The sequence below is a fragment of the Felis catus genome, chromosome A3, assembly GCF_018350175.1.
Source record: "Felis catus isolate Fca126 chromosome A3, F.catus_Fca126_mat1.0, whole genome shotgun sequence".
NCBI lineage: Eukaryota > Metazoa > Chordata > Mammalia > Carnivora > Felidae > Felis > Felis catus.
The window spans coordinates 118,146,188-118,161,749 of NC_058370.1; the positions used below are offsets into that span (position 1 = coordinate 118,146,188).

General features: G+C 41.0%; 2 protein-coding genes across 10 annotated transcripts in view; one reads left to right on the forward strand and one right to left on the reverse strand.

Moving 5' to 3' along the window:
• RBKS (ribokinase) overlaps positions 1 to 9,114 on the forward strand; it is a 102,811-nt gene extending 93,697 nt beyond the window's left edge. For 5 of the 7 annotated variants that reach the window (XM_045054768.1, XM_045054773.1, XM_045054774.1 and 2 more), the window contains one exon: positions 80 to 367. In XM_045054768.1, coding sequence (XP_044910703.1) covers positions 80 to 253 — 174 coding nt within the window. In that variant the 3' untranslated portion in view covers positions 254 to 367. Of the gene's footprint in view, positions 1 to 79; positions 368 to 7,584 lie in introns of those variants that run through there. The other 2 variants (XM_045054770.1, XM_045054772.1) reach the window with 2 other exon arrangements.
• Positions 2,745 to 14,326, reverse strand: MRPL33 (mitochondrial ribosomal protein L33). 3 transcript variants are annotated; one of them, XM_019827749.2, is made up of 5 exons: positions 12,629 to 12,727; positions 11,750 to 11,768; positions 9,442 to 9,548; positions 7,999 to 8,159; positions 2,745 to 3,052 (listed from the first exon to the last, which is right to left on the reverse strand). In XM_019827749.2, exons 1-5 carry the CDS (start codon positions 12,648 to 12,650, stop codon positions 3,050 to 3,052), a joined length of 312 nt encoding a protein of 103 aa, XP_019683308.1. In that variant the 5' UTR covers positions 12,651 to 12,727; the 3' UTR covers positions 2,745 to 3,049. The 3 variants fall into 3 exon arrangements, with proteins under 3 accessions (XP_019683308.1, XP_044910722.1, XP_003984421.1); XM_045054787.1 differs by lacking the exons at positions 7,999 to 8,159; positions 9,442 to 9,548 and adding an exon at positions 13,001 to 14,326; XM_003984372.4 differs by lacking the exon at positions 7,999 to 8,159.
• Between the last annotated feature and the right edge of the window lie 1,236 nt (positions 14,327 to 15,562).

Here is a 15,562-nt window from a genome sequence, read left to right on the forward strand (position 1 = left end):
GTACTTAAATATTGTTAAAATACAGTTTGGGCAACAGGTGACTACATGCTTATCTCCACAACTATGCTTTTAATTACAGGGTGCTGGTGACAGTTTTGTGGGGGCTCTGGCCTTCTACCTGGCTTACTACCCCAATCTGTCCTTGGAAGAAATGCTCAAGAGAGCCAATTTCATCGCAGCAGTCAGCGTCCAGGCTGCAGGAACACAGTCATCTTATCCATACAAAAAAGACCTGCCACTTGATCTGTTTTGATTGCTACTAACCCTAAAATAAATGTACTTGGAAATAAAATGTACTTGGGGGAGGGGGTGGCCACTCTTAGCTAGCAGCTTACTATAAAATATCCTCTTCTCTGTTCTTTGCAAATATGTTCATTTATGAAGTCATACTCAAGCTTTCATTATTTTTAAATTATTTTTCTAATGTTTATTTTTGGGAGAGAGAGAGACAGAGTCTGAAGCAGGCTCCAGGCTCCACGAACGGTCAGCATAGAGTCAGTATACAAGGTCCTATATGATCTATATCCTACACCCCTCTCCCTTCCCATGCCATTTCCGCCCATTCTCCGCTCTACGTTCATTTCACACTGGCCTCCTTACCCAACTCAAACCACTTCAGGGCCTCCGCACTTACTGTGCCCTCTGCCTAGAACACTCTTTCCCACAAGTTGATGTGCCTTACTCCCTCACGTGTGCAAATGTTACTATCAAAGGCCTCCCTTAGACACCCTTTACCCAACACCAACAACTCCCTCTTTCTCTCCACCTGCTTCATTGTTGTGCGTATCAGTTATCACCCACCTGTTTGTTCATTTGTCTCTCCAGAACTTAAGCTCCAGAGCAGAGAATGTTAAATGAGGGAAGAGGGCACAAGAAATTGGACCTCAAGCAGTTCCTAAGAAGGACAGCTGACATTCAGTGTTAGAGTTGTCAAAGCTTGTGTTTTGCAAGAGAAGCCAGAAGTCTGGATGTTTATTGAAATCTTTTCAATGTTTAAGGGTCAGCAACTGATTTTTTTTTTTAAATGTAAACATGGGGGAATGCCTGGGTGGCTCAGCCAGTTAAGCGTCTGAGTCGATTTCAGCTTAGGTCATGGTCTCACGGTTTGTGAGTTCGAGCCCCCACATCAGGCTCCGTACTGATGGTGCGGAGCCTGCTTGGGATTCTCGCTCTCCCCTCTCTCTTTGCCCCTACCCCACTTGTTCTCTCTCAAAATAAACAAATAAACTTAAAAACAAAACAAAACATACTTTTAAAAAAACATAAACATGGGGGCACCTGGGTAGCTCAGTCGTTAAGCATCTGACTTCAGTTCAGGTCATGATCTCACAATCTGTGAGTTTGAGCCCCACATCAGGTGAACTCGAGCCCTGCTTGGGGTTAGCATGAGCCCGCTTCCAGTGAGTGCTGCTTCTCTCTCTCCCTCTGCCTCTCTTGGGATTCTCTCTCTCTCTCTCTCTCTCTCTCTGCCCCTTGCTCACTTGCACCCTCTCTCTCTCACAAAAAAAAAACTTAAAAATGTAAACACCACCTGTGGGCCATGTTCAGCTCATGTGCTGAATAGATAAGTCATCTGTTAAGCCAGATTTTATGTTGTTTTGGGTTTAAAAAAAAAAAAAAGGCGATTCATACATGTCACAGACCCTTTACATCTGACTTAGCTAGGATCAGGTGAAGGATTTTTCTTGTAACCCAAAATCACTACATATAGTTTCAACCTACAAATAGCCAAGATCTCACCTATTACTGCTTTGAACGAAAGTTTTAACAAAAGATGCCAGAAAATAGTTTATTGACTTTAATGCCACAAGCCACGAAGGCTCAACAACTGTCTACATCTAATTCCATTTTCAGAAAGCTACTCCTGCACGTCCTCCACCGACTGAGCCATGGTGGGGGCGGGGGGCGGGACACACCTGTTATTTTGGAATAGCATTGGCTTTGCCATGCTTGAGGCCATGGTGGGCACGCTATCATTCTCCTAGATAAATGCTTTACATGGGGTAAGATTATGAACCAGCAGAGCTCAAAATAAAAGCTGATCCTTCTCACATTCAGTCAGAAATTTGATATATAAAGGAGAAAACTAAATAATCTCTAGAAAAGAATGCAGATTTCAACTCAGATTTCTTACTGAAAATCTGTAGGAAACAATAGCTTGAGTGAGAAAGTATATGGATCTGGGTAGGGCAGGGGTCCTTACGTGAATGTCAGGGATTATCAGTGGAACTTCTAAGCTGGTTAGCTGTGTGGTACCAAGCCCCAGAAGCCCCAGTCATAGCTCTGTGGAAATACACTCTAGCTTTTCTTATTAAAACAAATAAAAACAAATAATTTTTTTTAAAAAGGATATCTAGGAGATAAAGGGAGTCCAAAGCATTCCTAGAAACTCCTAACTACTGTTTCAGTGACCAGAGTTTGAGAATACGGACCAATGGCATTTTTCCTAATTATATAAGCACAAACCAAAATGAAAGTTCTCATGATTCCTTTTATGTTACAAGGCTGGCCCCCTTCTTATTCCTGTTCACCCTTACCACCTCTGTTATTACACAGTTTTTTCAAGATCACTCTGGAGAATGACTCTGCCTTTCCTATGAAGTACAAAGAGGAGCAGACTGGAAAGTCTTGCACAAGTTTCATTATGGAAACTTTCTTTTATATGAAACAATGCTTATTCTTTAGTAATGTAGTTGTTTTTTTTATTTCAAAGAGTGGGGGAAAACATCACTAAGAGACAATAGTACACGCTATTTTAATATTTTTTATTAAGGGCTATAAAAATATCCAGAAAGATAAATAAATGTGATGCAATGATATATGTCCTAATATGAAGAACTTTCTTTCAGTCCATTGTTTTCCTTCACAATGGCCTTCAAATCACAGGAGGCAGTGATTCCGTGCCACTTCCTCTTCTTTTATTACACGCTGCAGAATTTCTGAATCAGTATCCCGCCCTCAGTCTTCTCATTTATAAATCAAATTCATTTTCAATCCATTGTTTAGAGGGAGCGTATTTTTTTCTGTTCCACAAAGAGGACTTTTGTTTTCACTGTAAGAGAAAAATGGGTTGTAGCAGAAAACTAAAAGCATCATCATCATTTTTAAATAAAAATATGTGTCAGACCACAAGCACTCTCTTTTCTCTTATTTTACTATTCCTTTCACATGAGGATGGAGCAGATTTGCAAACTCGGTTCCTCAATCCCAGAGGCCAAAGAAACCTAGAGAAAATGGTAAGGAAATCAAGGGAAGGTTCACCAGCCAATCAGTGGCATCTCTGGGACACCACAAGGTCATATCTCACTCAATGTGAAATATCCACATTAACAAACAAAACTAGGAGCAAAAAATGGAAAACATCCAATGTCTTCACCCAATTAATGAACACTCTTGCAGGAGAGAGACTAAGAGCTGGACTGAGGAAAAAAAAGCGGCAAGAACTGAGCAGACCAAGCAAAAGGCAGTCTGGCCAGAAGAGTAAATACACATTAAACCTTGTACTTTCCAGAGATGGTTTAATATACCCAAAAACTGATTTTCTTGTATGGTAAAAGAATAAAAATTATAACCAAAATCTCATTACTGAAAATATCAAAACAGTACAGTTCTCTGAAAGAAAGCCAACACAAAAGTACTAACTGCCCAGATGAAAGACTAGAGACTGGATGCTGGGCAGTAAGGTTTTCACTGTTCGTGTAATGCTTTATAGTACTCCATTAACTTCCAACATATCTCTCTCCCTCTGTCTCTCGGTCTCTCACCACCTACTTATTCCTGGCCAAAAATCCAAAAGCAAACAATGCACCCAGGAAGATCCAGGAACTCAAAGGACTACAACACAACACCCCTCGCTTATCCCGATCACACAGACATTTCACTACGGTTTTTCTTCTTCTTCTATAATCAATATGGATACTGTATACATGAGATTCCCAAGCTCTCTATGATTAAGAATAGGCTAGGGAGCTTAATTAAAATACGTTCCTACGTCTCACCTCCACCCCTACCCTAATTCTGGTCTAATACATCTAGAGTGAGGACTGAACATCTACATTTTTACAAAACCTCAGATGATCCTGATGGTCAGCCAGATTTAAAAACTATTAGCCAGGGGGCACCTGGGTGGCTCAGTCGGTTAAGCGTCGGTCTTCAGCTCAGGTCATGATCTCACGGTTCGTGAGTTCGAGCCCCGCATCAGACTCTGCTGACAGTTCAGAACCTGGAACCTGCTTCAGATTCTGTGTCTCCCTCTCTCTCTGCCTCTCCCCCACTTGCACTCTCTATCGAAAATAAACAAACATTAAAAAATTAAAAAAAAAAACTATTAACCGGTCAACAGAATTTTATCTATGTTAATAAAAAACCAAAATATATTATTACACTGTGTAGAGGTATTTTTAATATATTCTGAATTATCTAATATTTTAAAAGTAGTACTGATGCTCCTTCAAAGTCTAAGAGGGACTACAAAGCATTATAAAATGGTAAACCACAATAGTTTCCCATCAAACAATATGATTCACTGCAGAAAATGTTTCCATGTTTTTCTACATGGAACTAAAAAAATGGCTAAAAAGAAAACCAGAACCCATCTCACTGGTAACCAATCAGGAGACTATTTAAATTACCCAGAATAGGAGTGACTAAGATCAGTAAAGCAAGGCTTTATTCACGAAAAATTTCGGATTCACTCACTGAATTCATTCTCTTACTCCAAAGAATAAATATTTCAGTCCACAGAACTGTGCTAAGCAATGTGGAGTTTATAGAAGTATGAGCAGAGCCCCTGAATGTCCAGGAAGTAGGACCCTAAAGATCGAAGGGACTGGACCGGTAAGGGAACACCTCACGGACAGGGAAAGTTTGGTCCCCGAAAGAGCAGCCTTTGGATGAACTATAAAAGGAATACACATCTGGTACCAAGGAACAGTGGTAAGAGGTAAGAGGACAGTAGGGCTCCATAGCCTCGAATGCTAGGCTGACCCCAGTGGAAGATCCTAATTAAAAAAAAAAAAAAAAAAAAAAAAAAAAATTTAGGAAGATTACTTTGGCTCCATGTACTAGAAAAAATAGGGAGCCTGGCGTCGGAAAGACTGGGTTCCAACCTTGGCTCTACCACTTATATCTGCTGGGAGTCCCTGGACAAATTTCTCAAAATGTTCTGCTTTCAGTTTGCTTCCCTGTGTGGGGGATAAGTCCATCTCCCTCACAGGGTTGCTGCTAGATACACAGTTGAGCTGAAATAATACACTGCTATCCATGATCATAAACAAAAACTAATTTTCTGTCAAAATATTTGCTGCTGAATTCATAGAAGAATGAATCTGTCAAGTTCTTTCCTTACGTCTAACCTAAATCAACTCTGCTTCAATTAAAGTCTGTATTGTCTTGTTTAGTCATCCAAGGAATCAAAAATGACAAGTTTTCATTTTATGATAAGCCTTCATATATTCAACAAAGTTTAATAAGCTTATGCCTCAGCATTTGGTCCTTCCTCCTTGGAAATTAGCGAAGAAAAGGAGTCTGAAAAGACAGGCTGGTTCTAGCCAGAGTATACTGTGAAATGTTCAAATAATTGGGAATTTTTCTGTTTCCTTACTGATTTCCTTTATAAAGCAGACTAACAAAACATTACCCTTAAACTAGTCATTTATTCACTGCAGTAAAATATGTTGGGAGAACTGCCAAGCTATTTGGTACCTTGGGCAATGGGGCAGGCCCCAAGGCAAACATCATCATGCTAGCCTGCAGGGCATTCAGTAGATGGGCAGAAAGCCAGGCAGTCCACTATCCCGGAACATTCTCTTCTTCAGAAAAGGACAAAGTTGTGCTGTGAAGACTCAGACCATTCCTTATCAGAAAAGTTCTAACAGTCTTTTATGGATGTTTTCTCCTACTTTCAACTTATGATCAGAACTGTTTACTGTAGTATTCTTTCCCAATCTCAAAACTTAAAATCAATTTGACAAATAAGTTCCTAACACCTCCGTACTAAGGATGAAAATCCCAATACATTCTCATGCTGAAAATATCATAAAAGGTTATTCAACTAACATTTATTAACATTGTGCATGTTCCTAAATATAAATTCTAAAAGAGATAAATGCTAGAAAAACAATTACTTTCTGTAAAGTTCATCACTTTGAGCTTTTACCAGCTAATACAAAGAAATCAGGAGAAAAAAATCACACCAACTCTATCATATAGCTATAGTCTGAATATTTGTGTACCCCCACCCCCCCACCCCCCCGCTCAAATTCATATGTTGAAATCCTAAACCCCCAATACGATGGCATTAGGAGGCAAGGCCTCTGGTAGGTGCTTTGGTCACGAGGGTGGAGTTTTCATGACCAGGATTAATGCTTTATTAGGAGACCCCACAATACTTGCTTGCCCTTGTCCTCCATGTGAGGACAAGACGACGACACAGGCTGTGAACCAGGAAGAGGGCCTTCACCAGAAAGCAGCCATGCTGGCACCTTGAACTTAGGACTTCCCAGGCCCCAGAACTCTGAGTAATAAATTTCTGTTGTTTATAAGCCACCTAGTCTGTGGTATTTTGTTATAGCAACCCAAAAGGACTAAGAGACATACCTTATCATTGTAATAATTTTTCTACCATATGTGGTCACATCCTAGAATTCAGACTCCCAATCATCAGGTACAAACCTAGAACTCCTTTTATATTATGATAAAGAATGACCAGAAATTTTAACACTGTAAAAACAGCAGAGAATTTTATTTCCGTTAAAGAATGGAAATCATCCAATTTTAAGCTGACAACTGGGCTTCTCAAGAGTCTTTTTTATATGCTCCTCACACTGGTAAGGGCCTTTGTGGGTTTTTTTGCAGGCGATACTATTTTTATTTTTCTTAGACATTGATGAATGAATGCAGCATAATGAATGGTACAACAGCGGTCATGAGACCTTCTGTACAAACTCTGAAGGCAGCTGTGAATGTAGCTGCTAGTCAGGATTGGCACTAATGCCTGCCCAGAAGTCATGCAATGGTACGTAGGTTTTAGCCTCCCGTAAAACCTCCCATTCATAGGTCCCTACATAGAATAATTTAGGGCCCGGGGTTTAGAGTCAGAGAGTCTTCAGTTCAAATCTTTGTTCTGAAATGTACTTTAGCTTTGTGTCCTTGATTAAAATCCTTTGCATAAAATTCTTCATCTAGAACATGGAGATCGCCTGGAGAGTATAGGTGCTTGTGTTCATGACATCTGAAGATAGGAGACTTGTGTTGGTAAGCAAAGAAGACAGAAATTTCCATTTTGTCTGGTTATTCACAAGCACTAGTCTGTTTCCTTTCTTTCAGGGATCATGGTCTTTTATTGCAAATATTGTCCTTTTGTTGTTGTTTCCAGTGGGAAGGGAAATTTGATTCCTATTATTCCATCTTGGCCAGAAGTGAGAGTCTTATTCTTAGTTAATGAAAAAGTTGATTATGAGGTTAAGTATCTTTCATTATATAATGGATTAATTTGGGGAAATAAGATTCTGGTACCAATTCAATCTTGATCACCACGTGGGTGTCTTACAATTCAGCTCAATTCTGCTCTCTTTTCATGCCCAGTACAGCCGCGGCTTGTGGTCCCAAGAAGCATCTGAAGCACGTAGCAGCTCCAAAGACTGGATGCTGGATAAACTGATGTGTTTGCCCCTTGTCCATCTACTGGTCCCCATAAGCTGAGAGAATATCTCTCTCTCATCATTTTCCTAAGGAACAGACTTGAGTATGCCCTCACAGCACATAAAGTAAAGATCAGTATGCAGCATTTTACCAAGATTGATGGCAAGATCCCAACTGATAACAACCTACCCTGCTGGTTTTATGGATGACATCAACATTGACAAGACTGGGGAGAATTTCTGTCTGATCTGTCACACCAAGAGCTGCTTTGCTGTTCATAATATTGCACCTGAGGAGGCCAAGTATCAGTTGTGCAAAGTGAGAAAGATCTTTGTGGGAACAAAAGGAATCCCTCACCTGGTCACCCATTATGCTTGCATCATCTGCTATGCTGATCCCCTCATCAAGGTGAAGGACACCATTCACACTGATGGCGGAGACTGGAAAGGTTACTGCTTTCATCAAGTTTGGCACTGGTAATCTGTGAGTGGTGACCAGGGATGCCAACCTGGGAAGAACTGGTATAATCACCAACAGAGAGAGAGAGACACCCTGGTTCTTTTGATGTAGCTGGCGTGAAAGATGCCAATGCAAGAGCTTTGCCACTTGGCTCTCCAACACCTTTGTTATTGGCAAAGGCAACAAACCGTGGCTTTCTCTCCCCCTTGGAAAGGGTGTCTGCCTCACCATTGCTGAAGAGAGAAACAAGAGACTGGCGGCCAGAGCAGTGGATAAAATGGTCTGTAGGTGATATGATTGGAAGTCTTTATACTTAATTAAAGATAATACAGCATGATTAAAAAAAGAAGGAAAATTCTGACGTGATCTACCAGTTATTAGTAACTCAGGAACAGTCAGATGGAAGTGACGCGTAGGTGTGGGCAAGGGGCGCACAGGTCACTCTCCCATAGTCAATATGTGTTCACCAACCCAGAAGCTCCAGTACAGTTCTTACTAAGAAACATTTATAAAGAGGCTGTTCAGAATCAAGGGCACAAAAATTAAGCAAATGGCCTGGAGTTTTAAAATAAATCATTGGTTTGCTAGTTTACTTCACATAACTCTGCTCACAAAACCCAAAAACAAAACTGGGCTTCTACCAATAGCAATCAGCTGCTGTCTTTTGTAAGAAGGCAATCTTGCCTTGGAAACACTTGTCTCTCCTGGACAAATACTTCTACCTACCGAGACTATTTAAAGTTACCATTTATTATGGCATTTTAGCAGAGAGTACAAATGACATTTCTTAACTTCCTCCATCAATATATAGATACCATACTCCTTTAATTCAAATCGGGACCTAACTGCCTGCCACTGTTAAATGATCCCAGGAGGATATTCCCTCCCCTTCTGAAGACACTCTTTTCTTTCCGTTTCCAGAACAGTATCACCTATTCTGTTTACATAGCTGGTTTCTTTACCAGATCTATCCTATTCAAGAATAAGATAAAGGTGGAATCTGCCTCTCCCCAACTTTATCGTGTATCTCAGCATCCTGCTTGTGTCTCTCAAAGCACTCAGCAGAACGTCATTTTTTTTTCTTTTTTTTTTCTCTCCCTTCCAAAACAGACTGTATGTACCAAGAGTGCAGGGACTGGGCCTGAAGGTGTCCTGGTGTATCCCACCACCTGGGATAGTAAGTGGCACCATAGTAAACACTCAACATATACTTGCTGACTGAATGCTACAGTGTCAGAGGGGCCACAAAAATGGCCAAAAGACGTTCAGCATCAGTCTGGAAAGGGCAACAGGCCTTGAAAGCATCTGAATTTACTGTGGAGTAATTTATCTGAATCTTACCAATTGGATCATAATGTAAGAGAGTCAGTTTCTCCCGTAGTCGGCTTCTCTTAGTGTTGAAGGAGTAACCTGTCCCAGCTTGGCTTAGCATTTTCACCAGAATGGTTCTAAGATTTAAAAATAAGCTATTATAAGCTGAGGAAATAAACTAAAATCAGTCGTGGGAGGACGACACATTTTGAGAACTCTGTACAGTAGTATTAGCTGTGGGATATCAACCCAAAAAGGTTCAGTTCTAAGACAGCCTACATTTTCCATAAATCACAATTTCAATGGTTCTGATTTCCAAGGTCTGTTCTATTATAGAATACCTCGGCAATCAACTAACCAAGCAACAAGAACAATCAAACCACGTTGTGGAACAGACTCAGACACTCACCTCTTAGAAGGAGAAGTCGGGCAGGGGGGGAATACAAAAGTGCTGGTAACTCTAGCTGGCTAGTCAAGAAATCATAAAGCTGGCTATCACAAAAGAGCCCTATCTTCCAGGATGTGTGTAATCGGAGTAAAATTAGACAGGGACAAAATAAAAGGATGGTAACTTTTACACTATTAACATGCAAAATCTTGTTCCCCCTCATATTGTGTTTAAGTTATAGTCATCCAAAGCATAAAGTTCATGTTTTGCCTCACTAGACCTTTTAATCCCTTGTACTGTTACTTGTTTGTGTGTCTGGCTTCCCTATGTAGACCATGCTATCTTATTTCTTAACTATTCCAAAGAGAATCTGTAGCATCTATAATACATTACACATCGGGGCGCCTGGGTGACTCAGTCGGTTAAGTGTCCGACTTTGGCTCAGGTCATGATCTCACGGTTCGTGGGTTCAAGCCCCGTGTCGGGCTCTGTGCTGACAGCTCAGAACCTGGAGCCTGCTTCTGATTCTGTGTCTCCCTCTCTCTCTGCCCCTCCCCTGCTCACACTCTGTCTCTCCCTGTCTCTCAAAAATAAATAAATGTAAAAAAAAAAGTAAAATGAAAAAAAAATACATCTTTGCATCCCTTTCAATGTCTAGCACAGTGCCTCACACATAAAAGGTACACAATATTTGTTAATTAAGAAAGGCCATAGGGGCACCTGGGTGGCTCAGTCGGTTGAGCGTCCGACTTCAGCTCAGGTCATGATCTCACAGTTCATGAGTTTGAGCCCCAAGTTGGGCTCTGTGCCAACAACTCAGAGCCTGGAACCTGCTTCAGATTCTGTGTCTCCTTTTCTCTGCCCCTCCCCCACTCACGCTCTTTCTCAAAAATAAACAAACATAAAAAAAAAAGGAAAGACAATAATTAGTCCTTCATTCAAAAAGATTTAACAAATACCTATTAAGCGCTTACTCTGTGGAAAGCACTGTGGGAAATGCAAAGCTCTATAAGGCTGCAACTGCCCCTTCCAGGAACCAACAGTATAGTATGGAAGGTGAGTGGTGAACACAAAGTCTATAAGGTAAGACATATTTGGCAGATGTTATAAGAAGGATACAAAGAACATGAGAGGCAGGGTTTCTAAAGAAACCAGAGGCACTGGAGATTCCTACATAATTTAGACATGGGAATTCTAACATAAATAAACTGGATTGTGGGAAAAGCTATATGAATAAAAGCTATTTGGCAGAAAGCACTAACTTATATGTTTTCCATTAACTTTAATCCAAAAACCTAGTTTTAAGATTTGGATATGTCTTGGGTTGTAAGTAAAGCCTGCTTTAGAATTTTCCTTTTTTTTTTTTTTTTCTGGAAAATAATTCTCCTATTTTTAACACAGAAAATCTTACTTCAGTTATTGTCTACAAATTTTATTTTGAGATGCCAGTTTGGTATTTATAGTCTCTCTGGTACAGCATGGAATCTTTAATCTTTGCTATTTTTGAAATGCTTATTCTATGAATGCAAAGGATCACACAACTCATCAAAACTGACTCTGTAGTTCAATCAAATCACAGCTTGTTCAGCTAGATTCCTGTAGTGGCCTCCAAACAAATGGCCCTTCGACCTGACTTTGAAGAAACAGAAATATGGTAGTATTCCAAAGAGAGCATGGGAACCCTGATGGTTTGTTCAGGAACAAGGGAGCAAGAGCTCCTTTAATTATCTGAATGGCTCACTTAAGTAGATCAGTTGGGCAGGGGGAAAAATATTTTCTGAAAGCGTTCATAGACCCAAAACGATTCACCAAGTAATCCTCAAATCAACTTTCAGAAAACTGAAACCAAATGCTTAGTTTAATTAATATAAGGATGTATTGGCAGGGGCTTGAAAAACAAATCTAACATAAACAAGTTAAAAAAAAGAAAGAAAGAAAAACCTTACTTACTTTGACTTGCTCTTGGCAACTTTTTCGCAGAGAGGAAAGGTTGAAAGAGAAAAGAAAATATCAATTTGTTATCTTTCTTATGCAAAGTTCATATGTCTGTAATAAATAATGTAAGTTATAGAAGTATGCCATGGGTTGTCACTCAAGTAACTACTCCCTAGCTTGTAGGGATCTCGCTAAGATTCTGGAAAGAAGACAAAGATCCAATGAAACCAACACAATTCTGGATGAAATGCTTTGCACAATCCCTTTTCAGTGGGGCTGGTTACTTTTCAAATCGCTCTAAGATCTGCTCCACATGTTCCTCTTCTAGGTGCAAATATTTGCACTGCAACAAGCCTCTGGTTTGACAAGTTAACCCATGCAAATTTCAGCAACCACATGAGGTGGAGGAGGGAAACTAAATCTAATCGAACAGTTGGCCTGGTGCAGAAAAGAGCTGCCTTGGGAAGCCAGAACACTTCTTTCCCAGCCCAGCTGTATTGACCTCGTCACTGCCTCTCTCAAGCCATTTCCTCGTCTTCAGAGTTTGAAACGAGTGGAATAAAAATTCTGAGGGTTTTTTTCCCCCCCAGTTCGGACGTGCAGAGATTCTGCTGACACATCCCTACGAAGGACCGGGAAAGCACCCCACTCCTGCTGACCAGACACGACCGTCCCTGCGACCGCAAAGGGATGAAGAACTAGCACTAGAGACCTCCAAGCCCCACGGAGGAGTGCCGCGGAGCATGCCGGACGTTGTAGTCCTGAAGGCCCGGCAAGTCGCAGCGGCAGGTTCCCGACCGGCGCGCGCCCTCAAACCCGCACCGTCCCGAAGCCTGCCTGTCACGGCCTCCCGCCCTTGCCGCAGTCCCTGCCGCCTCCTCCATCCCCACTTACAGGTGACCGCGGACAGGAACATGGCGACAACTCCCCCAACAGTCTCCGAAATCGGCCCAAAAAAATCACTCAACAAGCAACTTCTTCCGGGGCACACGCCTGTTCCGGAAGAGAACATGATGATTTGCTCCAGGCCACGCCCCACGCCGCCCCCCACCCCTCCCCAATAAACCTCCAGACCCGACGCTGTCTCTTGCTTGTGTTCAATATGAGCTAGTTGTTTTATCTTTGTAGTGGTGGAGGCTGAACTCCCTTTCTCTACTAGAGAGGGAGTTTAAAAGCGCTCAGGGTTCGCGCTCCAACCCCTGCCTCTTACTTCCGGGGCAGAGTTAGGTCTTTCCATACTTGTTTTCACTAAATAATCGCAACCACCTGCATTAAAGCCACAGGCTATGTATGTGTTTCTCAGCTGCTCCAGACTACCAGGCTCCCGCATATTTCCTTAAAATGTTGCCTTCTTTTGCTTCTTCCGGCCCAACTTCATCTCCTCCTGGTTAAGAGCTGCTCTTAGTCCCTTCAGGGTTAGAACCTCCCCCTGAATATCCCCCGTTCCTTAATTATCTGTTGGATTTCTAGGAGGGCACGACCTTGCGTATCTTATGTTAACGTGCCTTATTAGAGCACCCAGCGCAGTTGCCTGCAAGAGGGACTGAATAACTCATCTGGAGCGCTCACATACCTTGCCTAATGTGACAAAACTAGTAAATGGCAGAGTCAGAATTCGAACCCAGGTTTTGTCTGACTGCCAAGACTCATGCCTTTCCCACTAAACATTGGGACCTAATCTGCATCTTCAGTTCTTCACTTCTCTCTGCAAGGAACTCCTTCAACACTAGGAACTTCATCTGTAACCGCATTCCCCAACTAACAATCAAGACTTTCAGATTTTTTCCTCATCTATGATTTTGTCTATATATTAAATCTTAACAAATGTGTGAAATAAAATTCAATCTCATGGATTATATTCACTAAAAGTAATAAAATTATTTAAAAGAGAAAATTTAGCTTTTCAATACAATTCAAGTTTGTAAAAACTAGGACTGCCCTTGCCCTTCGTACCTTATAGTTTTTTCACCCTCTAATAATTTTCAGTCCTCTTGATAATCTGACTTTAACAACTGAGTACCCTGTAGGTGCCCAAATCCTTCCTTACCTTGTGCAGTTTGCTGACAAAGAGTTTTAGGTGTTTAAGAGGGTAAGGTTTCTTATCTAGGAAATTCCTTTAAAGGATATATAAGAAAGAACACAGGACTGGAAGCCAAGAAACATGAATTTCAGCCTTTGTTCTGTCCTTTGGAAAGTCTTTCAACTATTTACACCTCAGTTTTATGCTCAGTGGGGCATTGGATCAGTGGATCTCGTCCCTAGATGGTATAGCAGAGTCACCTGTGGCCTTTTAAAAGCTCCATTTGCCACCAGTGAGGCCCAGAGTCTGTATTTTCTCCCAAATTTTCTATAAAGAGGCATTTCAAACATATCAAAAAGTTGAAAGAATAGTGCAATGAACACATCATATACCCAATGCAATCAATGTTAACATTCTACTCTCTCTGTATACTACTTGAATAAATAAATATATTTTTATATATGGTTTTTTGTTAAGCTGTGTGAAAATAAATTGCAGACGTCACAAACCTTCACCCCTACACATTTAAGTAGGTATCTGTCAAGACTAAGATTATTATAACTATACTACTATTTTCGCTTCTAAAAGATTAACAATAGTTTCCTAGTATCTAGTCCATATTCACACTGTCTTTTATAGCTGGTTTCTTCAAAAACAGTACCCAATGACTAAGACAACATCTCTGTCTCTCTCAGAATCTGGCATCAAACTTTTGCCTCCCCTTCTTCCTCCTCTCCGTAGAACCTGTTCTGGTGAGGGCCTTGACCCCTACACAACCAAATCTCATGGTCAATTCTTGAGCCTCATTATACTCAGCATCTATCAGTATTGTTTTTACACAGTTGCTCACTCCCTCCTCTTGAAAAACTATCTTCACTTGGTGTCCAGGTATCTGCTCTCTTGGTTTCCCTGCTTCCTCATCAACAATTCTTTCTCCATTTTCACCTCACCATTTTCACCCTTCAGTGGAGGCATGCCCAGGGCTCAGTCCTCGAATCTCCTCTGTCCACACTTATCCCCTGGGTGGTCACACCTAGCTTGGGTTTTGAAAAACCCAGGAGCTGAAGATTTCCAAATTTATATCTCCAGTCTCAACCTTTCCTCTGGATTCCAGATTGGTGTATTTAACTGCCTACTTGATATCACATGACCAAAATCAACTTCCCGAACTTGGTCTGTACCCGTAAGGCATCCCCCATCTCAGTATGTGGCAAGTCCATGTTTCCAGTTGCTCAAGTAAAAAGCCCAGGAGCCAACCAGACACCTCGTTCTCTCATGACCTATATGTAATAAACCAGTAAATTGTGTCATTTGAATGTTACCTAATCAGTGAAGCCTTCCCTGGCCACAGAAAGAAAGCAACACACACACACACACACACACACACACACACACACACACACACACACACACACCCTATTCTCCTTACCCCACTTTACATTTTCCTACAGCACGTCTCACCATTTAGTATTTTTTGGTGTATTTGTTGACTTCCTTATTATCTGTCTTTGCCTACCACGATGTAAACTTCTTAAGATCAGGAACTTTGTCTTATTCACTCACTGCTGTATCCTGGCACCAAGAACAGCACCTCCAACACCCTTTGACTGTCTGCTGAATGAAAGAATAAATGAATCTGAGATGAGAGGCACCATGCCAAAGTTAAATTATTAATATTTATGTTTAAGTGGCAAACAATGATAAGTATTTGTGTATTAATAGTTTCGGGGTTCAGGAGAATTTATAAGCTTGTTTCTAAAAAGAGATAGCATATGAATTATTTCTTGAAATTTCTGAATGGAATAGAA

Bases quoted from the DNA above. Each gene is read 5' to 3' on its own strand.
- MRPL33 (XM_019827749.2), bottom strand. From the start codon at position 12,650: ATGTTCCTGTCCGCGGTCACCT. The intron at 8,160-9,441 runs GTAAGATTCAGA...TGATTATACCAG, and splicing joins CTTACATTATGATCCAATTG to TTCTTCCCAGGTTGGCATCC.